General features: G+C 43.9%; 1 protein-coding gene across 1 annotated transcript in view; it reads left to right on the top strand.

The window, feature by feature from the left end:
* Positions 1-9254: 9254 nt before the first annotated feature.
* The window catches only part of LOC106602380 (neuronal membrane glycoprotein M6-a), a 64681-nt gene continuing 47378 nt past the window's right edge, over positions 9255-26557 (top strand). The window contains exon 1 of the mRNA XM_014194979.3: positions 9255-9393. Within this exon, the coding sequence (XP_014050454.1) occupies positions 9390-9393 (4 nt within the window). The 5' untranslated portion in view covers positions 9255-9389. The remainder of the gene's footprint in view (positions 9394-26557) is intronic.

Raw genomic sequence — 26557 nt, 5'->3', positions numbered from 1 at the left:
ATCGTCTTATGTAATATAAGTCATGTATAATTTAAGAAAATCGGTGGGAGTTGATTGACTGGATAAATAGACGTTATATGAATAGATATTTGGGTAATTCAAAGCTGATGGTAGCCTATACAGTACCACATTGCTTTGTGAATCAATCAGATTAAAAACTAATAATAAATTGGTAAACAATGTGCCTGCATTTGTGAGTAAAAAGAGGAAGGGTGTATAATGCGCACCTAGCAGAATGCACCAAACGGAAAAACAATATTGAGTACGATTCCCAATTATAATGAACGATACATGTGTCCTACTACGAAATGACCAGAAGATAGCAGCACTACTCTGGCTAAAACATCTGTCGGGTTGTTTTTGAGGCTACTGTAGGAGGGAAACTCTGTTTAGTAACAGCAGTGAAAGAATGAGAGCAATGTGAGTGTGTGAATTTACACGACAGGCGAAGGCTGACGGATCAGAAATTATTGAAATAGACTGACACGACTTGTGCACAGATGCAATGTTGCGAAATCTAAAGCTCAAAAAGCTACATTTATAATGTAAAGAAATATTGATGGAATCCGACATTAAATTATAATTACAGTATAAGTAATTCAGTATATAATATATTTTTTAGCTATAATATTTGTGTACAGAAATATGCTATTCGCATCAGGAGAGTAGCCAATAACAGGAAAGCAATTCACATGCAGCACCATATCATTCATTATACGTGCCTATGGAAGGACTAGATAGAGACGTCATTTCCCCTAAAATTGATAAACAACAACCACAGGAAGGGGTGGGTGTGTATATGTATGTATGTATGTGTGTGTGTGTGTGTGTGTGTGTGTGTGTGTGTGTGTGTGTGTGTGTGTGGTGTGTGTGTGTGTGTGTGTGTGAGAGAGAGAGAGAGAGAGAGAGAGAGCAAAAGAGAGCAAAAGAGAGCTAAGTTATGCAAATAATAGTGTAAAATTGCGGACCCATAGTAGCCAAGGAAGATGTAGGAAGGCATAACTTGTAACCAGGTCTTCAAGTGCTGAATGGTTTATTTACAGCGAGGGAGTGGCGCAGGTTGTCCAATGTCCATGTTTAGGCTACGGTGAAGAAAATATTAAAAGACACAACTCTACATGACACCAAAAAAGGAAATTGACTCACAGACATAGCTGAATAAACCTTTGACGGTAAATAAACAGTTAAACACAAATCCACTGCAGCTCAAAGCAGCACAGCCCATCTCCACGAATGCAGAATATGTAAATGCACAAGGCAACTGGCTATCCCTTCCCTGGACAATACCACCTTCAACCTTATAACCAAGTAAATAACCAAGACCACAGGCAAAAATAAACATTTTAGGTAACATATAATTCAACTTGGGTCTGTTGCAGAAATGCAGTTCTTCTCTGCTTCCCTCATGTCAAAATAAAAGTCCCCAACAAGTTCTTGCTTTTTTTGTGCAGGTATGGTGCACGTGCATGAGGTAAATGAAGAGAAACTGAATGGGTCTACAACAGACCCAAGTTTAATAATACGTTCCATTAAATGTTCGTTTTTTCACTTTGCCTGTGGTTTGGAAAGTCGATTTGATTTATGTTCTATCAGATGATTTTTTTCTAAATCCCCCCCTGCATAAGGACCAAGCCTACTGACAGTTGAAATTGAATTTTATTTAACTTCTGGCTTCCGGTGGACTATCCTGTTTTTTTGGCAAGCTAATTCCTAGCAATGCTAGTGTATACTAGCATTGCTAAAAGCAGCTAAGGTCTAGGCTGATAACATCCCCAAAACAGTCTGAGAATGTTTCTGATAAAATCTATTTATTTATAAAAATGTTTCAGATGAGATATCCTTACAATGTTCTAACGTTCACAAAAATGTGGTGCACAACATCTATAACAACCACCCCAGAACACTCCCACAAAATGTATATGTTTGTATAAAATATTTCCCCACAATGTTCACACCAGACTGTTTCCACAACCTAATGCAACATTCTGGGAACCTTCAAAGAAAATACTAAATGTGTTCTGGGAACGTTCTTGCAATATCAGGCGAATGCTTTTGCACCCTAAAATAAATATTGTATAACTGGATAGTTTTTGTGCTTTGGGAACATGTCTTTTGTGATGTCCCCACAATGTTCCCACCAGACTGTTCCCACAACCTAATTCAATATTCTGGAAACCTTTTTAAAAAACAGCTTAAATGTGTTCTGGGAACATTCTTGTAAAATCAGGTGAGTGTTTTTTGCACTCTAAAAGAAACATTGTACAATCATCCGCACAACAGGACAGTTTTTGTGTTTTGGGAACACATTTCTTGTGATGTCCCCATTTTGTTCTCTTCCCACAACTTAATAAAACATTCTGGAAACATTTAAAGAACAGATGATTAAAGGTGTTCTATGAACATTCTTGCAACACTAGGTGAATGTTTTATACATATGTTCTATAATCATCACCAAGACTGGAGAGTTTTTGTGTTGTGAGAACATTTGCCGCGCCCTAACGAATGCACCAGTGCGTCAATCGACTTTAGAGGGTTACTAACTATTTAGCAGTGTTATGGCTTGGGGGTAGAAGCTGTTCATGGTCCTGTTGGCTGTTGGTTCCAGACTTGGTGCATCGGTACCGCTTGCCGTGCGGTAGGAGAGAGTCCATGACTTGGGTGGCTGGAGTCTTTGACAATTTTTAGGGACTTCCTCTGCCTGGTACAGCCAAGATGCTATCAATGGTGCAACTGTAGAACTTTTTGAGGATCTGAGGGCCCATGCCAAATCTTTTCAGCCTCCTGCATGGGAAGAGGCGTTGTCATGCCCTATTCACGACTGTGTTGGTGTGTGTGGACCATGATAAAGCCTTAGTGATGTGGGCACCGAAGAACTTGAAGCTCTCAACCTGCTCTACTACAGCCCTGTCGATGTGACTAGGAAAGTGCTCAGCCCTCCATTTCCCACAGTCCATGATCAGCTCCTTTTTCTGGCTGATGTTGAGGGAGAGGTTGTTGTCCTGGCACCACACTGCCAGGTCTCTGACCTCCTCCCTATAGGTTGTCTCATCATCGTCGGTGATCAGGCCTACCACCGTTGTCATCCTGCTCCTTGTAAGTGGCAGCTCTAGCCTTTAGCTCAGTCCGGATGTTGCCTGTAATCCATGGCTTCTAGTTGGGTTATGTAAGTATGGTCACTGTGGGGACAACGTCATCGATGCACTTATTAATGAAGTCGGCGACTGATGTGGTAAACTCCTCCATGCCATCATAAGAATCCCAGAATATATTCCAGTCTGTGCTAGTGAAACAGTCCTGTAGTTCAGGATCCGCTTCATATGGCCACGTCCATATTGTGCGAATCACTGGTACTTCCTGCACACTCTTGGCATTCTCTCAACAGGCGTCACCTGGAATGCTTTTCCAACAGTCTTGAAGGAGTTCCCACATATGCTGAGCACTTGTTGGCTGCTTTTCCTTCACTCTGCGCTCCAACTCATCCCAAACCATCTCAATTGGGTTGAAGTCGGGTGATTGTGGTGGCCAGGTCATCTGATGCAGCACTCCATCACTCTCCTGCTTGGTCAAATAGCCCTTACACAGCCTGGAGGTGTGTTGGGTATTTGTCCTGTTGAAAAACAAATGATAATCCCACTAAGTGCAAACCAGATGGGATGATGTATCGCTGCAGAATGCTGTGGTAGCCATGCTGGTTAAGTGTGTCTTGAATTCTAAATAAATCACAGACAGTGTCACCAGCAAAGCACCCCCACACAATCACACCCCCTCCTGCATGCTTCACGGTGGAAACCACACATGCAGAGATCGTCCGTTCACCTACTCCGCGTCTCACAAAAACACGGCGGTTGGAACCAAAAATCTCAAATTTGGACTCATCAGACCAAAAGACAGATTTCCACCGGTCTAATGTCCATTGCTCGTGTTTCTTGGCCCAAGCAAGTCTCTTCTTATTATTTGTGTCCTTTAGTAGTGTCTGTTACTTGAACTTTGTGAAACATTTATTTGGGCTGCAATTTCTGAGGCTGGTAACTCTAAATAACTTATCCTCCGCAGCGCAGGTAACTCTGGGTCTTCCTTTTCATGTGGCGGTCCTCATGAGAGCCAGTTTCATCATAGCGCTATGTGGTTTTTGCAAATGCACTTTAAAAAAAAATCTAAGTTCTTTCCATTTTCCTGGTTGATTGACCTTCATGTCTTAAAGTAATGATTGACTGTTGTTTCTCTTTGCCTATTTGAGCTGTTCTTGCCATAATATCGACTTGGTCTTCTACGAATAGGCCTATATTCTCTATACCAAACCTAACTTGTCACAACACAACGGATTGGCTCAAACACATTAAGAAGAAATTCCACAAATTAAGTTTTAGCAAAGCACAACTGTTAATTAAAATGCATTCCAGGTGACTACCTCATGAAGCTGGTTGAGAGAATGCCAAGAGTGTGCAAAGCTGTTACCAAGGTAAAGAGTGGCTAATTTGTAGAATTTGTTTAAGACTTTTTTGGTTACTACATGATTCCATATGTGTTATTTCATAGTTCTGATGTCTTCACTATTATTCTACAATGTAGAAAATAGTAAAAATAAAGAAAAACCCATGATTGAGTATGTGTGTCCAAACTTTTGATTGGTACTTGTATATTATCCACGTCCTTGCACAGCCACAACTCCAAGAAACATAGGATATTACAATTATTCACTTCCCTTTGATTGGGTAGTCTCAAACGGAGCTCATTTAGTTTGTTCTCCAGTGATTGTATGTTTGCCAATAGAACGGAGGGTAGAAGCGGTTTATGAACTCGCCGACATAGTTTCGTCTCCGTGCCCAGTGCCCATACGTCAGCTTCTCTCACGCCGCCTTTTTCTTTTCAGAATCTCTGGGATTAGGGCCTGGCCCGGGGTGAGCAGCATGTCCTGCGCCTCCGATTCTTTGAAGTACAAATCTTCATCCGAATCGAGGTTAGTGATCGCTGTTCTGATGTCAAGAAGCTATTTTCAGTCATAGGAAACGATGGCGGAAACATTATGTAGAAAAAAAGTTAAGATCAGCACAAAAAAAACACAAAATAACAGAATTGGTCAGGAGCCCGTAAAAGGGTTGCTATTCATTGCTGCGCCATTCTCTACCAGTTGTCTGTGTGGTTGGTCCTTCAGCTGGTGTAAATGTTTGATAAAATATCGACAGGAAAATATTGTTTACTTTACCTTTTAGAACGCTGGTAGCATGCGCAAAACCATGTAAACACCAGCAAGACTTCAGTTAGTATGCATGCATTGCGTGCATGAACTTTCGTCTTGGGCACGTGCCTTAGCTGATGAGCAAACAAGTATTGATTGCCACGCACAAAGACCCATGTTTAACTGACGCAAGCAGTAAAATTAGATTTAAAAACAGATGAAAAAAAACACCTTATGGAACAGCGGGGACTGTGAAGCAAAACAAACATTGGCACAGACACGTACATACGCACACACACACGATAACATATGCACTATACATACACATGGATTTAGTACTGTAGATATGTGGTAGTGGTGGAGTAAGGGCCTGATGGCACACAGTATGTCATGAAATCTGTGAATGTTTTGTAATGTTTTTAAAATTGTATAAACTGCCTTAATTCTGCTGGATCCCAGGAAGAGTATGCTGCTTTAGGAGGAGCTAATGGGGATCCATAATAAATACAAAATACAAAACAAAATGTTTTGAAGTCGGTTTAATACTACTCCCAAGTGGCGCAGCGGTCTATGGCACTGCATCTCAGTGCTAGAAGCGTCACTACAGACACCCAGGCTGTATCACAATCGGCCGTGATTTGAAGTCCCATAGGGCGGAGCACAATTGGCCCAGCGTCGTCCGGGTTTGGCCGGTATAGGCCGTCATTGTAAATAAGAATTTGTTCTTAACTGACTTGCCTAGTTAAATAAAGGTTAAACAAATAAAAAAAATCCATAAATATTTTGTCTCAAATTTCGACCTTACTAAGAACCAATCAGCAGAATATGTTTATTCAACATTCATGACAGACAAGGGAGTGGTAACGGCCGTCGTCGTAATAAAACCAAGGTGCAGCGGAGAATGTGTATTCATTTTGAATATTTAATAAAATGAACCACTATAAACAAAACACTAAACAGCAACGACAGCAAACAATCCTGTCTGGTCAAAAATGAACGAAACAGAAAACAATCACCCACAAAACCCAAAGGAAAAACAGGCTACTTATGTGTGACTCCCAATCAGCAACAACAAACTACAGCTGTGCCTAATTGGAAGCCACACGGCCAAAATCAACAAAACAAACCAACCTAGAAAAAAGAACATAGAACGCCCACCCAATGTAACACCCTGGCCTAACCAAAATAAAGAACAAAAACCCCTCTCTGTGTCCAGGGCGTTACAGTACCCCCCCCAAAGGTGCGGACTCCGGCCGCAAAACCTGACTCTGAAGGGGAGGGTTCGGGTGGGCCTTCTTACAGCGGCGGCTCAGGTGCGGGACGTGGCCTCCGCTCCACCCCGGCTGGCGGGCGATTCTGGTTGCGCCCGGTCAGGCGGGCGGCTCTGGCTGCTCTGGACAGGAAGGCGGCTCTGGCGGCTCCGGACAGGCGGGCGGCTCTGGCGGCTCCGGACTGGCGGGCGGCTCTGGCGGCTCCACACTGGCGGGCGGCTCTGGCGGCTCCGGACTGGCGGGCGGCTCTGGCGGCTCCGGACTGGCGGACGGCTCTGGCGGCTCCGGACTGGCGGGCGGCTCTGGTGGCTCCGGACTGGCGGGCGGCTCTGGCGGCTCCGGACTGGCGGGCGGCTCTGGCCCAGGACTCACCAGGCTGGGGAGACATGAAGGAGGCCTGGCTCTGGGCGCAGGCACTGGACTCACCAGGCTGGGGAGACCCACTGGAGGCCTGGTCCGTGGAGGAGGAACAGGCTTGACCAGGATGGGGAGACCCCCTGGAGGCCTGGTCCATGGAGGAGGTACAGGACTGACCAGGATGGGGAGACCCCCTGGAGACCTGGTCCGTGGAGGAGGCACAGGACTGACCAGGATGGGGAGACCCACTGGAGGCCTGGTCCGAGGAGGAGGCACAGGATAAACCGGCTGTGGGGGAGCACTGGAGTTCTGGTACGTAGGCTCTTTACCCACACTCCAGGCTGAATGCCCACTTTGGCCCGGCATGGGCGGAGCGCAGGCATTGGGCGAATTGGGCCCTCCCAGCGCCCTGTAGACACAGTGCGCAGAGCCGGTGCAGGATAACCTGGACCGAAAAGGCGCACTGGAGACCAGACGTGCTGAGCTGGCACAATCCGTCCTGGCTCGATGCCTGCACTCGCATGGCACTTGCGGGGGGCTGGCCTATAGCGCACCGGGCTATGAACATGCACTGGAGACACCGTGCGCTTCACAGCATAACACGGTGCCTTACCAGTACCACGCTGCTTCCGGTAAGCACGGGGAGTTGGCTCAGGTCTACCGCCTGACTCTGCCAATCTCCCGGTGTGCCCCCCCAATATTTTTTTGGGGGGGGCTGCCTCTCATGTCTGCTGCGCTCCCTCGCTTCATACCAGCGCCTCTCAGCTATCGCCGCCTTGATCTCCCACTGCGGGCGGCGATACTCCCCAGCTTGAGCCCATGGTCCTTTACCGTCCAGCAATTCCTCCCAAGTCCACGATTCCAGATAGCTCCTCTCCTAGTTCTTCTCCTTGCACTGCTCCTTCCTCCGCTGCTTGGTCCGTTTTTTGGTGGGTGATTCTGTAACGGCCGTCGTCGTAATAAAACCAAGGTGCAGCGGAGGATGTGTATTCATTTTGAATATTTAATAAAATGAACCACTATAAACAAAACACAAAACAGCAACGACAGCAAACAGTCCTGTCTGGTCAAAAATGAACGAAACAGAAAACAATCACCCACAAAACCCAAAGGAAAAACAGGCTACTTATGTGTGACTCCCAATCAGCTAACAACAAACTACAGCTGTGCCTGATTGGAAGGCACACGGCCAAAATCAACTAAACAAACCAACCTAGAAAAAAGAACATAGAACGCCCACCCAATGTAACACCCTGGCCTAACCAAAATAAAGAACAAAAACCCCTCTCTATGTCCAGGGCGTTACAGGAGTTTTCGTTTTTTATTCTATGTAGCCTATATGTGCGTGGCTATGCCATACCGTCAATGGAAAGCTTCACCACAGTCAATGGAAAGAATCACCACATTCGGGACAAGCCTAGGCCTAGTCTGATTAATCAGGCTGTAATACACAAATATTTGGTATACAGCCTGAGACATCAGGGTTGTGTGCTTAAATTGTGTAAATGTTCCTTACAAGCAAGAATGTTGAATATAATTATATTTAAACGTACTCTACTGGTTGTATGTGAGGTTTCACCTGCTGCTCGAAACTTGAGACAAATTAGAGTAGTGTTATTACTCCAACTTTCAGTAGCTGGTCTGTATATCGGTTTGTACTTCCGGTTTTTATTTTCATTACTGATTCAATTTGCAAACAAACACTTGCACAATATGGCCGAGCCTAACATGCCTAACACTTCCAGCTGATTGCGAGGAAACATGCTTCGGCTGACTACATCACCTGCAATGAGTCAAGAGATTTAATATACAAACGAAGGAACCTACCAGCGCTGGAAAAAGTCTAATAAACAACACGTTCAACCGCCAAAAGGACCAATAGCATGTACAACGTGTAAAGTAACCTCAAATATAATTTCATTCAACATTCTCTCTCTCCCTTGCAGAGACTATTACAGCCACTCTCCGTAGAGAATATTACAGCAACTTTTTTCACACTGATATCGTGGAGTAACCATGGTAACAGCTGATGTTTAAGCATGCCTAGGCCAACCTCCTACCTGTTTATAACGCAATAAGCTACAACCCAAGCTAGGATACCCCGAGTACTTTATTGATTTATTGACCATCTAAATTCACAACTTTGTGGTGTCTAATGTAAAAAGATAGGGTTTTATCGACTTTTGAAATGTAGGCATATTCAATCATCACAGTTTGAATTGATGGCTTGAACTTAGCGTAGCCATACATACAGACAACCCATGCTCTGTGTGCTTTTTCTTTGATAAAATGACCGAGGGATTTAGCTTCGGACAGACCACACAATACTGTACTTTTGTCGGTTTTCTTTACTCATTAATTCGGTCGGACAAAACACCATTGATTCCTCCGGATTTTCCCCTCTAGAACTCTGCGCTTGCCAGTTCACCCGCTCGACTGATTACTGTTACGTCGCAAGGTCCGGTTGCCTTTTGTCTGTGCATTGCGACCCACATTGGACTGGACTGCTGTATCTCGAAAGTTGCTACTGAGGTCTACAACCCGATAACTTTATTCACCATCATAGTGAAGAGAAATAGCTTGAGATGGGTAAGTGAAATACAATTGTTTTCTTATTGTTTATGATTTATTGGCGACTTGTTGATGCTACTTCAGAACAAGGATAACGGAACGTGGGTTCGGGTTCTGCGGTGATTTACACTTTCTGACACTGGATGAACGATGTTACAACAGAGCGTTTGAATTGATGATTCAGAAACTGTTTAGAATTTTTTTTTTTATAATATTGCTAGTGCATACATTTTAGAAAGAGGAATGCAATGTCCCCGCATGTCGGAATAAAGGTGTTTTCATGATCTATTAAATAAACGTCAGCATGTTTAGAACCAAATGCTGGGGAGGGATGGGTAGCCTGTGTCCAGCCTTTATCAATCAGAACAAGAATTTGATTTGATACAAGCAACAGTTTCTTTGTCTTGTGGGAGCCTTCTGTAACAATATCTATTGAGTAGCCTTGGATAAGAATGGATGGTTTGAACTCAGTAGCTTTCCTGGGAAAGGAATGTGTACACTGTGCATGGAAGGGATATAACTAAAGTGCTTTCAATTGAGTTGCGTTGCCAGACGCCTTCAACGGAGTAATGAAATGGTATTGAACGCACACGCAAAAACACGCGCACGTACACACACACACACACACACACACACACTGTCTCCCCATACACACACAATTTCCTCAAAACCTGTTGTGTTGTTACCATGCCCTTTTATCTACCATGCTGCTAATATGCTATTAAGTAGTCCAGTATGAAGCTCATAATCACATCATGCTGCTTGTCTGTTTGCTAGATATGAGGAAGTGTCAGAAGCTACGGTGATATTTTTTTAAATGCAATTACAACTCACTAGGCACTAGATTTACAGCTACAATCTGGGATCTGGGAATTGGTTCAATGGTATATTCATTATTTTTCCAGCCACATCCCTCAGCTGTAGAGCAAAACAAGTGGCAGGGCTGCCATTTTACTGAAAAACAGATTTTAAGACTGCTCATAATGACTGGATACATTTTATACTGGTTTAAACCAATGTTGTGTGGATGTCTAAAGATGCAAAGTCCAATTGAAAACAAAGCAATGTACAGTATATCAAGAGCTTTGCCTCTTTTTCAATTGAATGTGAAAAGGTAACACAAATGAAAGGTAATCATAAAGAATAGACTTCAAAGTAGTTTGTGTGTCAGATTCTCCATTGTTCCAATGATGTCAACCCAATGTTTAATTTACCCCCTGAAGGACAGGGCCGGCTACTATTTTCTTTGGTCCCCCCCCCCCCTCTCTCTCTCTCTTTCTCTCTCTCTCTCTCTCTCTCTCTCTCTCTCTCTGCCTCTTTCTGTCTCTATCTTTCTGTCTCGCCCTCTCTTTTCGGTCCTGCTCTCTCTTTGTCTCTCTCTCTCTCTGTTTCTCTCTCTCTCTCTCTGTCTCTCTCTCTCTGTGTCGCTCTCTGTCATGTCAATTTGCTACTGGTGGAACACAAACAGATGTGAGGAAAGGAAAGAACAGTACAGCTGCCAGGAAAAACTCATCTTGAATGAGGGGAAGTGGCCTTGAGCCTCAACTGGTCCCTTGAGGAGAGTGTTTGTCACAGGTTCAAAGTAGTTTCTAATTGGTTTGTTATTGGTTTGTCTTTGTAGGCCTTGGTCAAAGGTGCTCATCAATCTAGAGAATGACGGAAAGAAACAATCTGGATTATGTCATCTGTTGTTGTCTATGTTTGGTCTTTTATAAGGATATTTTTTTTTCATGGACATTTGTCACAGAACAATTTTAGTGGGGTATATTGGCAGGGATATGCACCCTGAGAACGACTGCCATTTCAATGTTTGGAGTGTTTATAACCTGAGCAGCAAATTCCCCATGGTGTATTATGTCTGATGAAATCTCATAGAAAAGACAGACAGACAGAGTTACTGTGTAACGGCCATTCATTCTTTCAATCATTATTTTTTGCATCATCCCTCCATTATGCATCCAGCAAATCACATGAGTGCTAAATGGTGGTATTATGCGGTTGTTCTGTGCCCCCTCCAAGCATTCTCCTCTTTCTGTGGGGCCTTTTGATAATCTTCACAAGCGTTGCAGTGTTTGTGGAACAATTTCACTTCATGTCCTTTGACTCCCTGCTCCAGCTGAGAACCGGGAGGATTTGCTAATGTGAATAGCGCTGTCTGTCTGTCTGTCTGTCTGTCTGTCTGTCTGTCTGTCTGTCTGTCTGTCTGTCTGTCTGTCTGTCTGTCTGTCTGTCTGTCTGTCTGTCTGTCTGTCTGTCTGTCTGTCTGTCTGTCTGTCTGTCTGTCTGTCTGTTGCGGCCCAGGCTTTGCTGGGTCTGGGCCTGACCCCACTGGTTGGACACAGACACGGAGACAAACACAGACACAGACATATGCACGGCTGCACACACACGTGCACACTCCTGGGCTCTCTAGGCGGGAACTCTTGCCACTTTTGCAGCCTAAGATCAAGTGTCATCAGATGGCATGAGAGTATGAGGCCCACTAACAGACCCCATCCTGCCATGCCAATAACATGTCTGCCTATCTCATTCCATCTGGCCAATAAGTCACCAATATGCCAATATGCTAAATATGCCAATATGCTTAAACGCCCATGACGCAGCTGTTCAGCCTCTACGTTGGTGAAACATTAGTCCGATGTTGTACCGACGTTACTGCGTGAAGAGTATGCAGTGACAGAGATTTGGACACTAATGTTGCATACACTGAATTAGAATACAGTTGCAGAGTTGAGTGATTTTTCTATTCTACCTGAACCTGAGAAGTTTATCCGCTCCCTTACACCCTCAGCGAGGACAGATTACCCAGTGTGTGTGTGTGTGGCATGCACACACTACTGTGGAGGAGAAGGATTTATTATGTTACAACAGCACTGTCAGCATTATGCTGTATGGAATTGCAATCATTGGCAGAGATCCCGGGCTAGAATCCCCCATTGTTCCAAACTCCTATCTCCTTAATCGAAGTTCTCTCTCTCTCTCTCTGTGTGTGTGTGTGTGTGTGCGTGCGTGCGTGCGTGCGTGCGCGTGTGTGTGTGTGTGCGTGCGTGTGTGTGTTTGAAGAGAGGTCATTTTACTTTCCTGTATGGAATGACTAAAGCTCAAATCTCAATAACAGACAATCTACCCACGGCAGCAGGCGGTGCTGGCCAAGTTTTGATGTGCGGCCCATCCTGGCGCCAGCTTCCGTGTTTCTCTTCTTTCTCATCGTCCCGTCGGACTCCACGGTGTTGGATTTCCAAGCAGCAGTAAATAGTGAGCAAGCACTTGTACGTCTTGGGGGGGGTGAGTCATTGAGCCACCCACCTACTCCTGCTCTCCTGTTCTGTGTCTCTGCTTTCGATTTGGATGGAGTTACGGGTTGGGAACTGTTCCTAGATCAGATTTGGCCAGAAATACAAAAACTCCCTTCCACCACCACTAACTCACTTCTTCAGATGCTCTGAGACACTGAACCAGTGAGAAGTCTCCTCTCTAAGTCACAGGGACTATCTAGTAGTGTATACCCCCTAGCAAGATCTAACTGGCTGCTTCCTACTCTCCTTAGATGATCCTTTCCATCATAGGTTCATATTCTGACCAATTGTCTGTCGTTTCTCTCTTTCTCTATTGTAAAGACCTTTCTGCTGTTGATGCCCCATAGGCCAAATCAAATCAAATCAACGTGTATTGGTTGCGCACACAGTTTGGCAGGTGTTATAGCGGGTGCAGAGAAATGCTTATGTTACTAGCTCCTAACAACGCAGTAATATGTCAAACAAGTACCTACACAAAACGTTACCAAATAGCTGGTGCTTGATCTATCGTTTTTCCTGGTGAGGCTTTAGCGGAAAGTAGGCTCTTTTCCAACTGACCAGGGGCCAAAGGTGTTTGATCTAAAATCCAGACCCTCTCTTTCTCTGTCTTTGAGTTACATGGTCCTTTATTGTTGTTGGCTCCACTGTCTCGCTGCTATTACATGGTGAGCTAGGCTGCTCTTTGTTCCTGTTTATTCCCTCAGGTGTTACTGTAAAAGAGGAACACATTGTGTTGTTCATATCTGTAGTGCAGCAGTGTACTGTAGTGAACACCCGAGTGTACACTTGTTGAGTGCCCTTGAGTGTAGCAGACCAGCTAAGTGTGTTTAGCACAGGAGCTATGTCCTGCCACCAAAAGCGTTGTGGCTCTAGCAAGTGCACTTCACTGTTGCCAAGGCTCTCAGAACTCTCAGTGTCCAAACTCAATCCCCTCTGGAATGGAATTCAGTTCCCTTATGACACAATCGCCCTTTGACCTCCCGCATTCACCACACAATGGGTACTTAAAGAAGAAGAAACTGCGCTGAGCTGGGACGGGCTGGTATTAGATGTAGATCAGGTCAGACAGACAGGGGGAGAGGAGGGAGGTAGACTGCGTTAAAGTTCAGGTGGGCTGTGGGGAAAACTTTATGGCCTCTGTATTGTGCATTTCAACAGCCTCCGCCCGCATTTTTTGTTTGTTGTGCAAAGTTACAACACACACACACACACACACACACACAGACACACACACACACACACACACACACACACACACACACACACACACACACACACACACACACACACACACACACACACACACACACATTATGTAGGGGATTGAGTTGCTCTTTAGATCTATTGTTAGGCTACTGTAATGAAACAGAGGTACCGTGATCCAAGGTTTAGACAGCCTTGCCCGTTCTCATCCCTTCAATATTACATGAAGGAAGGGGACACATACTGTGTGTATTTGTGTGTGTGTGTGTGTGTGTGTGTGTGTGTGTGTGTGTGTGTGTGTGTGTGTGTGTGTGTGTGTGTGTGTGTGTGTGTGTGTGTGTGTGCGCGCGTGTGCGTGTACAGTGGTGGGTACAGGTAAAGGTGAACCACAATCTTCAGACCCCCCACAGAGCTTCAACAGGGAGCATTCTGGGTAATCATAACATGCTTATATAACATTTTAGGACTAACCTAAATAAGACATGAAGTCCTCATACGCGCTGTGCTGGAAAAGGGGATGGAAACTGTTGTTATGAGTTAGAATATCTTCTCCATATATCACAATACATTAAGTACTATGTGTAAAAAGTAAAGCATTTCTGAGAAGGTAGTGTTTCGTTGTCAGATTAACTGCGCGTCTCTTTCTGCGCAAAGACATAGACAGTAAAACACACAAATGATGCTAATCCTTCTTTTACAGGCTTATGTCCTGTGATTTGATCAAATAAGAATTGGGCAGGAAATGTATTCTTCTTCTGTTTATCCTTCTCTCATTCTCTCTGTTTTCTATTCCTTCCTTCCATTCGTTCACCTCTTAATGGAGTTGCTCTCAACAGGTCTGTATTGATTCCTGCAGTCTATTGTAGCGTAGCCTTGGACTCTCTCTGACTGCCTTGTATGCTTATTATGAGCCTGGTACTTAAAGACACATGCAGGGCATGTTCAGTGTGTTCCACGGCAGGTTACCATAGACCTAACATGGAGATATGCCTGTTTGAGCGTTTCAGAAATAAGTATGGAAATCAGGTAGATTCTAACAGGTGTCTTGTGCATATTTTTCTTCACCTGCAGACAATGCATTTCTACCAGAGTACTTTGCCACGGTTACTGAGTAATACCAAGCCGAGAGTCTGCGATCAGCTAATTCCTTTAGTCCTTTTCTTCCAGAAGTTCACCACCATCTAATGACTTGGCAAAGCAGTGTGTGTGTGTGTGTGTGTGTGTGTGTGTGTGTGTGTGTGTGTGTGTGTGTGTGTGTGTGTGTGTGTGTGTGTGTGTGTGTGTGTGTGTGTGTGTGTGTGTGTGTGTGTGTGTGTGCACATGACATCCACATGAGGACACTCTTAATCAGTACATGACCATATTCATTCTAACACAGCGGTCATAATTCACATCAGAGCTTCCACTAAAGGCACAGAAAAAGCATTCCCATGTCACTGAGGCATGGTGGCTTTATGTGAGGAGAGGAGAGGAGAGAGGAGACGAGAGGAGAGGAAACGATAGGAGTAGAGAGGAGAGGATTCCCTCACTGATATTGCCCTGCCCCTTCCCCACTCTCCGTCGTCCTCTCCTCCTATAATATCGCAGTATAACTGTTATCCAGGTCATGGGTGGGGCAGACCGTCAAGTCAACCACAGCCTGCAGCCATAGCGCTCTAATACACATACTACACAAAACACCATCCTTCTCAGATACACAAAATCTACCAACACAGCCCAAACGTCATTTAATATAATCTCATTGAATGTCCCTGAGACTAGAAATGCCAAAGTGACTACCTTGTATGTGTATTAAATGTGGAGGCAAGAGGCAGTGCATCACACATGAGAAGCTTTCTGGAGCGTTGCCTGTATGTATGTCCCAGTCCCAAATGGCACCCTATTCCATTTATAGTGCACATCTTTTGACCAGGGCCCATAGAGCACTATATAGGAAATAGTATAGGGAATAGTGTGCAATTTGGGCCTGGGTCATAGCCATGACATCAGACTGTGATATGAGCTCCCATCCCTCCCGTCCCTCTTCCGCCGCCATCCCTCCATCCTCCACCTTCGTTGTTTCACTCCTCCATCCCTCCATCCCTCCATCCTTGCTGTTTCACTCTTTCTTCCTCTTCCACTCCTCTCACCGCTTAGCTGTTGTAGTGCCAGGCTCAGGTACTGTATTAAACCCAGACACAGACAATACATATTTAGACATTGGGCTTGCTTCAATCGAAGCAGGTAACATCTTTTATCGTGGCGTGAAAATACAGGACAACAATCTCAACTTAATACATCACATTGCTTCAACGTGCTAATTCACATAGCAAAAATGACATTCGCGAAAATGACAACCCCAGTCCCTGGTTTCAATACAATAGAGTCATAAATATACATCTTTCCCTCTCATGGTACATATGCTCACCTAGTCACTCATCAGCTCCCTTTCTGTCTCTGAAAGCGTTAGTGCCTCTCTCACCACCTTGATGGCTTCCTCTTAGCATCTATATTTTCACACACAGGCACACACACACACACACACACACACTCTGCTCTTTCCTTGTAGAAATTGGCCCTTATGTGTTTGAAGCGTCATAATGTCCCCGAGACACATTTCCATCCATTTCCGACATAATAACTTTTCGAACTGCAGGAGGGCCAAACTGCTAGTGCTGCCCGATCAGCACACAGTCACCTTAGGCTGTTGAAGAATTCCACCAACTTGAGGTCAGAGTTCACCTTCTAAAAGGTTAGCTCCTTTCCAAAATATAGAGATTTTAAGGAAATAAACAGCAGAAGAGGAAGCGCTTAGCCTTTATGTGTGGTACATCAGATGCTGAGAGCAAACAGTCACGTGCCGTTGCCTCGGCGATACCAGACCAACAGTGGCCTAGCGATGATGGAGCTGTTACTGAGCAGGTTGGTTTCAAAATAACCCAGATGTTGCTGGCTCACACCTGACGTCAGCGCACTCCACTCTCTTCAGCGTCACAAGGCAAACATTACTTTGCATAAAAGATGCATGGCCATTTCTCCCAACTCCCCTGATAAGGAGTTTAAAATAAAATAAAAATGGGTAATTATGCTTTAAAGGCACAATCCTGAGTTTAATCAGAGCAGAATCAGGTTCAGGGGAGAAACAGCTTTCAGTAGATACATCATCCCGAAGTGGATTGTGTACTGTAGGCTTAAAATAATAGAATAGGCCAGGTGAGACTGAATGATTGATAGGGTCCGTGTAGATATCAATATTGTTTGTGGTTGGGGTTATTACATTATCATAACACGTTTCATTTATTTAATATATTTATTTATTGAAATATTTATTTATGTTGGTCACAGCTATAGTGGGAGGGAGAACCACCCTCTGGATGAATAATACACACACACACACACACACACACACACACACACACACACACACACACACACACACACACACACACACACACACACACACACACACACACACACACACACACACACACTATGCTGTACATATCCCTATAGATATCCTTTTCAACAGGGCCGTTTAGAAAACAAGGACGCTACTCAGTCTTTTGTCAGTGTAAAGAGAATGGGAACAGGGAGGTGAAGGGAGGAGGGTGAAATATTTGTGAATTAAAAGAACAAGTGAATGAATTTCTAATCCTGTTTTCGGAGAGCTATTTTAAACATCAAGGGAATCCGCGATGCATGCATGCTCTGACTGGTCGGGAAAAATAGCACAATGAGGGGGAGATGGAGCGAGGGAGAGGAGATACAGAGGAAAGTCGTCTTAAAAGATGTAATGGAATTATTCCCGGACCCGGAATAAGGGATGATAAGGAATAATTTAAGTACTGTACGATGGACAATGAATTATAGCAGCCAAGAGAATGCCATCAGACATTATTAAAATCATGTTACCAGACTCATGTTGTCATCGTTATTGTCAGTGGCACTTAATGGCAGACTGAGTTTAATTCACCCGTGGGAAGATTGCATTATGTTATATTGACTGGCAGATAAATAGATTACCCCTCTTTGACTTTACTGCAAAATCCAGTTTGGGATTGATAGTAGTTTATTACATCTTTACTAACCCAATGGTGGACAACTGGTGGTTCAGAATGAGTTCAATTTCTCCAACTGCCGCTGAAAATATGATGAGATATGAGAGGTGAGTTTGGCCATCTAGAAATCGTCTTTGCATTGGTGTGACAATTTATGACGCATGCACACAGCACAGCAGAGCGATCATTCATTTGTTTCAAGGCGTCCCGTTTTTCTTTCACAATTCCCGTGGACAGTTCTCTTTTCATGGAGTACCCGGTGGAAGTCACTGAAAGATAGAGGCCATTCACTTCTCAAACCAGGAAGTGGATCTCACGGTCGCCATGGTCGCCGTGAGCCGGCCAGCATGTACACATACCAAGAGAATCTGTCTTGAATTGTTGTTTGATGTTTTGTGTCCCGTGGATGTGACCCTAGAGCTGTGTCTGAGAGCTTTAGAGTGTCGAGGCCATTCACTGACATGACCTTTTATCTCTCCTTCTCTCCTTCTGTCTTTCTCCAGCTCCTATCTTCCTCCCACGCTATCTGCCTGTCACTTTTTTTCCTCTTGTCTGCTGACTCTCTCTCTCTCTCTCTCTTGCTCTCTCTCTCGCTCTCTCTTCCTTTCCCCCTCTCTATCTATTCCCTTTTATCTATCTCTCTTTCTATGCTTCTTTGAAACACCAGTTGTCCTCTCTTCTTTTGACATGCTGTTTTTAAGCCAGTTGGCGGTCAGTCTGACTTTCAGCTATTCTGCTGTACTGAAAAAGATCTGCGGGACGCTGCAAGCACTGGTATACACACGCACGCACGCACGCGTAAACACACACACACACACACACACACACACACACATACACACACACACACACACACACACACACACACACACACACACACACACACACACACACACACACACACACACACACACACACCCTTTTAATACATAGGCTACGTCGATCTCCTCCTAGCCAGGGTTCACAAAGAAAAGCTCTAGGAGCCCGTACAGTATTCACCGTGCTCTAACAGCATATCGTCACGATTACTAAAGAAGCGACTGCAGAGCCTAACTCTCTATGACTGCAGAGCCTAACTCTCTATGGCCACGGTCCTACTCAAACCGTGGTGTAACCACTGTAACCGTTATCACTGTTAATAATGGTGTGATGACTGACTATCGCAAAATTCTATTCTAGATTTTGAGCAGACACTTTTATCCAGAGTGACTTACGCGAGTCACTCTGACTTATGTGAGTGAACACATTTTTGTACTTGTTCCCATGCTGGTCCCCCGTGGGAATCAAACCCACAACCCTGGCGTTGCAAGCACCATGCTCACCCAACTGATCCACACGGGGCCATATAAAACATAATTAAATATATTCCATTTAGCAGACGCTTTTATCCAAAGCGACTAACAGTCAATGCGTGCATCCGTTTCTACGTATGGGTGGCCCCGGGAATCGAACCCACAACCCTGCCGGCGTGCTCTACCACCTGAGCCACACTTAGAAGAACTTGACTCTGTAACACTGTGACACGTCATATGACAGCACCGTATGATCAACAGCCATCACTAATTATGAACCTACAGTTGAAGCTTCAGATGGGACATCCATGTGGTAGAACTAACTACAGGGGGATAACCTCGTAGGGCAGCCCCTGCTCAGCAACCTGGTTGACTCTCACACCAGTGGAACGTGTAAGAGATTGAGGGTACGTTAGAACAATGTTCAGTGTGTTGACTGGTTGATTGGACTGATGACGTTTGTTGTCTTTCTTTTCACAGCGAGACTCCCGTCTAGCCGTTGTGAGATATAGGCATTCACTGCATCGTCTGATGTGAGTCAATTGAAGCCGTCTCTCTTTACTCCGCACATTATGAAGCCCTTTAGGGGAGACCGCCTGGCCATGGTAATTTGTCACACTATTGGCTAACATCACTGACTGACAGACAGTAAACAGTCAGTAAATAGTAATCCCACCTACCTACAGCTTGGCTTAGAGAGGCTTCACTACCACAATCCCCACTGCTGTAATCTCTTGTAGACAGACTACATAGACACAAATGGTACAGTCGATCTGTCATGATACAACAGGATGCATGAGATAACAAGCTGCATTGGTCCCAGTGCTTTGGACAAGTCACCATTTCAAAGGTGTTTGTAATTTTGGAAGGGGAGGGGACATTCGGCCTGTAACTTGCAGAGAGAGAGAGAGGGTGGAGCTCTTCGTTCCGGTTCACGTATGGACCCAGAATTTATTTGAGCATCTGACCAATTACGCAAGACTTTGGTGAGCAGTAAGCAGGAAGCAGCGAGCAAAAGCCCTATCACCCCCTCCGTCACTGAGTGAAGCAACACATCACGAGTAGCAGACACACACACACACACACACACACACACACACACTAGTCAATCAGCTGTCTCATCATCTTCTACATCGTCTGCTGACAAAAATAACAGCTCATCTTCTCATCACGTCAGTCACTAGACAGGGATCATATGTAGCGCATGACTTGGATGTTTCATCTTCCTCTATATTATTCACTATCAGCCGTGTGTACACACGCACACACACGCACGCACACACACAAACACACACAAAAACACACGCAAAAACACACACGCATGCACACACACACACACGCAAAAACACGCACACACACACGCACACACACACACACGTACACACACACTCATAGATGATATTGGTAATCATTACTGTTACTAGAGAGCGCCACCCTCCTCATTGAGTACAGCACTCAGTCTGGTTTAACCAGGCTATCTTGCACACACCAAGCCAGGCTGATTAGTATCCAAGGTAGATTCAGGCGGTGCACAATCCATTGTATGTAGGTCAGACAGTATACAGTATATTAGAGAAGAGGAGAATCCCCCATCCGTCCTCCTTTTCTCTAGGCTAGTGCCGATGGGAATACCCAATTCATAGTGGGTGTGAGATACACTTATATGAGGGATGATATTTAAATGCAAATTCCATGTTTTAATTATTTTGTTTAGATTAGCATTTATAGTTATTTATTGGGTTGTTCGTGTTAATTCACTTAAACAAATAAGCTATTTGTAGTACCTGTTATACACATATTGTGCATATGCATTTATGTAAGGTTATACACATACTGTACATATACATTTATAGAAGGTTATACACATACTGTACATATACATTTATAGAAGGTTATACACATACTGTACATATACATTTATAGAAGGTTATACACATACTGTACATATACATTTATAGAAGGTTATACACATACTGTACATATACATTTATAGAAGGTTATACACATACTGTACATATACATTTATAGAAGGTTATACACATACTGTACATATACATTTATAGAAGGTTATACACATACTGTACATATACATTTATAGAAGGTTATACACATACTGTACATATACATTTATATAAGGTTATACACATACTGTACATATACATTTATGTAAGGTTATACACATACTGTACATATACATTTATATAAGCTTATACACATACTGTACATATACATTTATGTAAGGTTATACACATATTGTACATATACATTTATGTAAGGTTATACACATATTGTACATATACATTTATGTAAGGTTATACACATACTGTACATATGCATTTATGTAAGGTTATACACATACAGCCTACTGCGGAGGAGGCTGGAATGGAATGCATTTTATGGTATCAAGCAAATCAAACGTATGGAAAGCACATGTTTAACTCCGTTCCATGGATTCCATTCCAGCCATCACCATGAGTCTGTCTTCCTACAGCTCCTCCCGCCAGCCTCCTATGTGCTGCTGTGAAGACTCAGTAGGAGACAATGTCCACTACCTTTGGCGTCATTCATGCTGTCATGTGACATGGCTTTGTCTTGTCTGGGAATAAATCAGTGACTTTGCCCTCACAGACATATTCATTTCACTGCATATACTGTAGTCAGAAATATGTGGCGGCTCGAGCTGGAAAGTGCAACCCGGCACCACTGGACAAATCTTTCATCTGCCATCTTGAGAGTGAAATGATGGTTCTTTGAAGATCAGCCCTCTAACTTACTTCTCTGTTAAATAACAAGTCGCGATACTTCTGACTAAAATTCGAACTGAAAATCGTAGGAAATATGCTTTGTTTATTCATTAGGTGAGTTTCTTATGTTCACAAATGGTTTTGAAGCATCGCCATGATTTTCATCATATCAGCCAAAGAGTGCATGTGCGTCTTAATATGTCAACATACACACTTCCGTACTTGTGAATTTTATTTTTATTGGAACACTCCTAAACATTTCACCCCCCTGAACAGGCCCCATATGTTGTAAGCCTGTGTTTCCCCACACATAAACACATACACAGAATCTACCACCAGTTGTTTACAATGGAAATAGCTTGTAGAATCTAAAATGTCTGTCTCTCTGAGCCTGTGTTTTCAGCAGGGTGTTAGCTCTAGTCTGTGCACCACTCCAGCACCACAGCCTCTCTATAATGGATAGGCTACGCAGGCCGGCAGTCCCGATTCTGTCACTTCAACACTCCTCTGCTCCCAGCAATCCGTTTCAGCAATGAACGTCCTCTGCTAGGGGAATCCTATGGGAGCTTTTGATTTTCTCTCTCTCTCTCTCTCTCTCTGCATGTGGAGGGGAGAGTGCTTAGACGAAGACACATTCTCCACGAAATGTTTAGATACATGAACTCTTGAATATGTCAGAGAGAAAGAGAGACGTGTTTTTTTGTAGCCTGTAATAGATTCAGAAGCTGCCTCAGTCTGGAAAGAGACAGCGTGTTTGAAGTGGTGTGTCTAGGAGATAGGAAGTCGGCAGCAGAGCAAGCAGAGAGATACGCCCACAACAACCATCACACCACCTGGTTGCTATCAGGACCAGTACAAAGCATCCAAATATACTGCCACTGTTGTGAGACTAGGCTATTTAAAGTGCTGGCTGATTTTGTTAGTCAAATAATGTGGTGATTGACAATATGGTAGACTACTGTCAGTTTTTGATTTTGCCTCAAATTAGATCTCAGTACTGAGTATCAGAAGAACAGAATATACTGTAGACACACACACGCACGCACACACACACACACACGCACACACACTCTGTTTGATTCCTAGAGTTCGCAGCTGTTGGGAAAATTATTTTATGATAACAAGGAGGCATACTGGCTAATCTCCTTATACCACCTATTAGCTGCTGACATACATACTCACAACTTATAGTCCTAAAGTACATAGTAACATACATATATATATATATATATATATATATATATATATATATATATACATAGAAGTCTTCCACCCATGTTAGAGCCAATACAGTCTCTGCATAGGCTAAGAACTGTATGTCAACCTTCTACAGCCCTCATTTAAAACAACAATTATGCTGCTATTTAATAACCTAGGTCCTAGAGGTAAGCAATGTTTAATAATATACAATTAACCAAATAATGAATTCATAATTCATCTGTATGGCACGTATTCATAATGATTACATGACATATTCTAGGCTATCGGTATGTTGAGTCTGTATCTTGGCTTCATTAATGTGTCTCTTGAGAAAATGACAACTTGTATAGTAGAGAAGATTTTATTGTTTTGTCATTGGAACAACATTGTCTTGTTCTACCAGTGATACAGAAGCAGTAGTGAGTGTGTGCGGGTCTACGTCCCGGCCTGTGCTATGAGTCATCCATCCTAGCCCTAGGTTCTCAGAAACTCAACCTTTCTGTCATTCAAGCCAATTACAGCCCGTCTCTCAGGTTGTCATGGCGCAGCTCCCGATTGTCTGATTAGTATGCGTGAGAAACAAACCTGTAGCTGAGATTACAGACATTAATAGCATAGTAATGGCCAGATAAGTGGCTGGTTCATAGCATAATTAGCAAAGGAAAAATAATTAAAATGTCTGCACTGTGAGTGTCACAAAAAAAAAAAATGTTTTAATCTGTCGTTGTTCATTGGCGTAGTAGGCCTACATTCCTGTCACTTGAATTCTACACAAAAGCACATGGCTTACTTCCAGATCTGTAGTATCTGAGTCAATGTGATTTAGTATTTCATTCAGTATCGTTCTTCTATCTCTTATACGTCTAGACTATCTGATTCAGTCCTGAGACTTTCAGTCAGCCCAAGCCCAACCGTATCTGATTCCGCATCCACTCCGTATTCCTATCTACAGTGGCTTTCATCAACGTGAGCTCTACACTCCCCTCAGACCATACCTGATGCAGGATCACTCCTCCCTCCTCTGCCCAGATAGACTCTGCTCTGGCACTACTTGCACACAATTATTATCAGCTGCGCTGCTTTTCTCTGGAGTCTGCGGCTCAATTTCATTTTGTCATAATGTGATTCCTTGCATTCTATCTCCTCTCTTCCTTCTCAATTGTATTGGAGGACTTTCTTCTCCAAAGCATTTTTGAGAAGGAGGCGAGGAGAGACGATGCAAGGAAAGAGGACTTGAGAAAGAGTCGTCTTCGCTCCTATCTAGTAGCCACGAAAGGCCCTAGCTTCTATAGCTGCTACATTGTTAATGACCTCGCTGACTGCAGCCAATCATTTTAATCTCGGGCGCGACCGCTACATCGCATCTCACCGCCGTCGCCAGGCGCGCAGCTCGTGCTGTCGTCGCTAGGCTGTTGTACCTGCCGCTGCATGCAGAGCGACACGCGCCGTGTTTACCGCTGCCTCCGTTCAGTTCGTGCAGCCAGAGCGTCTCCCACTTGTCTTTATGTGGACGTGCCACTGCTGCTGACGGCATAGAGAACGTACAGGATCAGATTCACACAGCGATTAAAGACGGCTATGGTTGTATTTCATCTGTGTGTGTTTTAACAATGAACTTGATTCATCATTTGCATTTTCATCATTTTTATCATCATGTGCTGGCTGATATCACCTTTAACATGTTTTTTTTGTTACCATTCTATTGTCATCATTTAACACCAATTGCTAATATTGATTGATTGAGAGATCATTGATTTGGCTGCAGGTCTTATCTCAATGTGCGGTGTGTGTGTACGAAGCAGTAACACGCAGCGCTACATTTTTGCGCCAACGCTTCCGCCAGAGTGAGTGTGTGTGTGTGTGTGTGTTGGCTGTTGGCCAGAGCAGTGTGACTGATTAGTGCTGTGTCCAGCACTGATTGTACTCGCCAACCATAACCAATCAGTGCATCATTCAGACAGTAGCCCTCGGTAGTACTGGCTGGGGTGCTGGGGAACCAGGCAGAGTGGAGATACACAGCTCAAATCGATATAGGTGTAACCACTGATCAATTGTTTTCATTTGACCTTTATACAGGTTGGTCTCATTGAGATACAATCTCTTTTGCAAGAGGGACCTGTCTGATGACTAACCTTCTCTGGGACTAAAGCCTTTAGTTCAGAGGGTTAACATAGTCTTCTGGGGCATCGGGTTCAAGCACAATTACTCCCTGCTTCCCTCACCAACCCTGTAACCCTATAGGGATCAACCAGGAGTGACTGTGTCCTGAGGCGCAATGAGAACCTGTCCCAGAGCTTTAAGACCAGCTACATAAGACAACACGTAGGAAACTTTGTCATTCTGTTCTCTTTGTGTCTATGACCTCCCCTGTAAAACCCCTACAGCATCACCTATACTGTAAATCATTCACTCTATATATGACGGAGATAGGTGTGTGTGAGCGTGCGTGTTAGGGCTGGGAATTGCAAAGGACCTCACCATACGGTATTATCACGATATTTAGGTGCCGATACGATAGGTATTACGATTCTCACCATTCTATATGTATTGTGATTTGATACTGTGATTTTATTGTGATTTGATGTTCCTGAACATATTGCTCACTATTATGTCTGCTGCAGAGAGACAGGAGAGAGCATGGATCAGTCATGGAAATAAAACTGCTGAAAACATGTTGGCTCACTTTTTCAAAAGAAGATGGAGAACAAGCTATAGGATGAAAAATACCAGAGTTTTGGCGCAGGTACAGCCGACTCGCGCTAGCAACAAAAAAAAGTATCATCAATACTTGGAGTCAAAGTATCGATATAATACTGTCCAAAATAATATTGTGAAATGGAATTGTATTTGATTTTTCCCCCTATCACTAGTCTGTGTGTGTGTGTGTGTGTGTGTGTGTGTGTGTGTGTGTGTGTGTGTGTGTGTGTGTGGTGTGTGTGTGCGCGCCTGCATGTGTGCGATTGTGCGTGCGTGTGCGCTCTTTGCCATTGAGAAAAGGATTTCTTGAGAGCCATAGCACTGCATATCTTTGTGACAAAACACAGACATACTTCCATCCAAGCCCAACACCGCAATGAAAAAAAGGCATTATTCAATTTCAGAAGGTAAAAACATATATCCTCTTCCTTTCACTAGTCAGTGCAGCATAACTTAACCACAGGCAGGCTGACTGGCGGGCTCTTCCATTTACTCTAAGAAACAGGGGTTTGGTGGGGGAGGAGGGTGAGAGGGAGAGTGGCTGTTGGGCTGGTTACACCCCTCCATCTGCTCACAGTGTGCCGGGCTGCTGCTGCTGCTGCTGCTTTCACCATCCTGCTTCTAATAGAAACCCTCAATCCCTTGTTTTTATGGCTGAACACCTGCTTATGTCTTTCTCCTTGTGGCGAGCCCATTCCTCCTTTTCTGTCTTT

Source organism: Salmo salar, chromosome 04, assembly GCF_965601325.2.
Source record: "Salmo salar chromosome 04, fSalSal1, whole genome shotgun sequence".
NCBI lineage: Eukaryota > Metazoa > Chordata > Actinopteri > Salmoniformes > Salmonidae > Salmo > Salmo salar.
The sequence above is the reverse complement of the archived record's forward strand: the minus strand, read 5'-3'. Positions and strand labels throughout refer to the sequence as shown.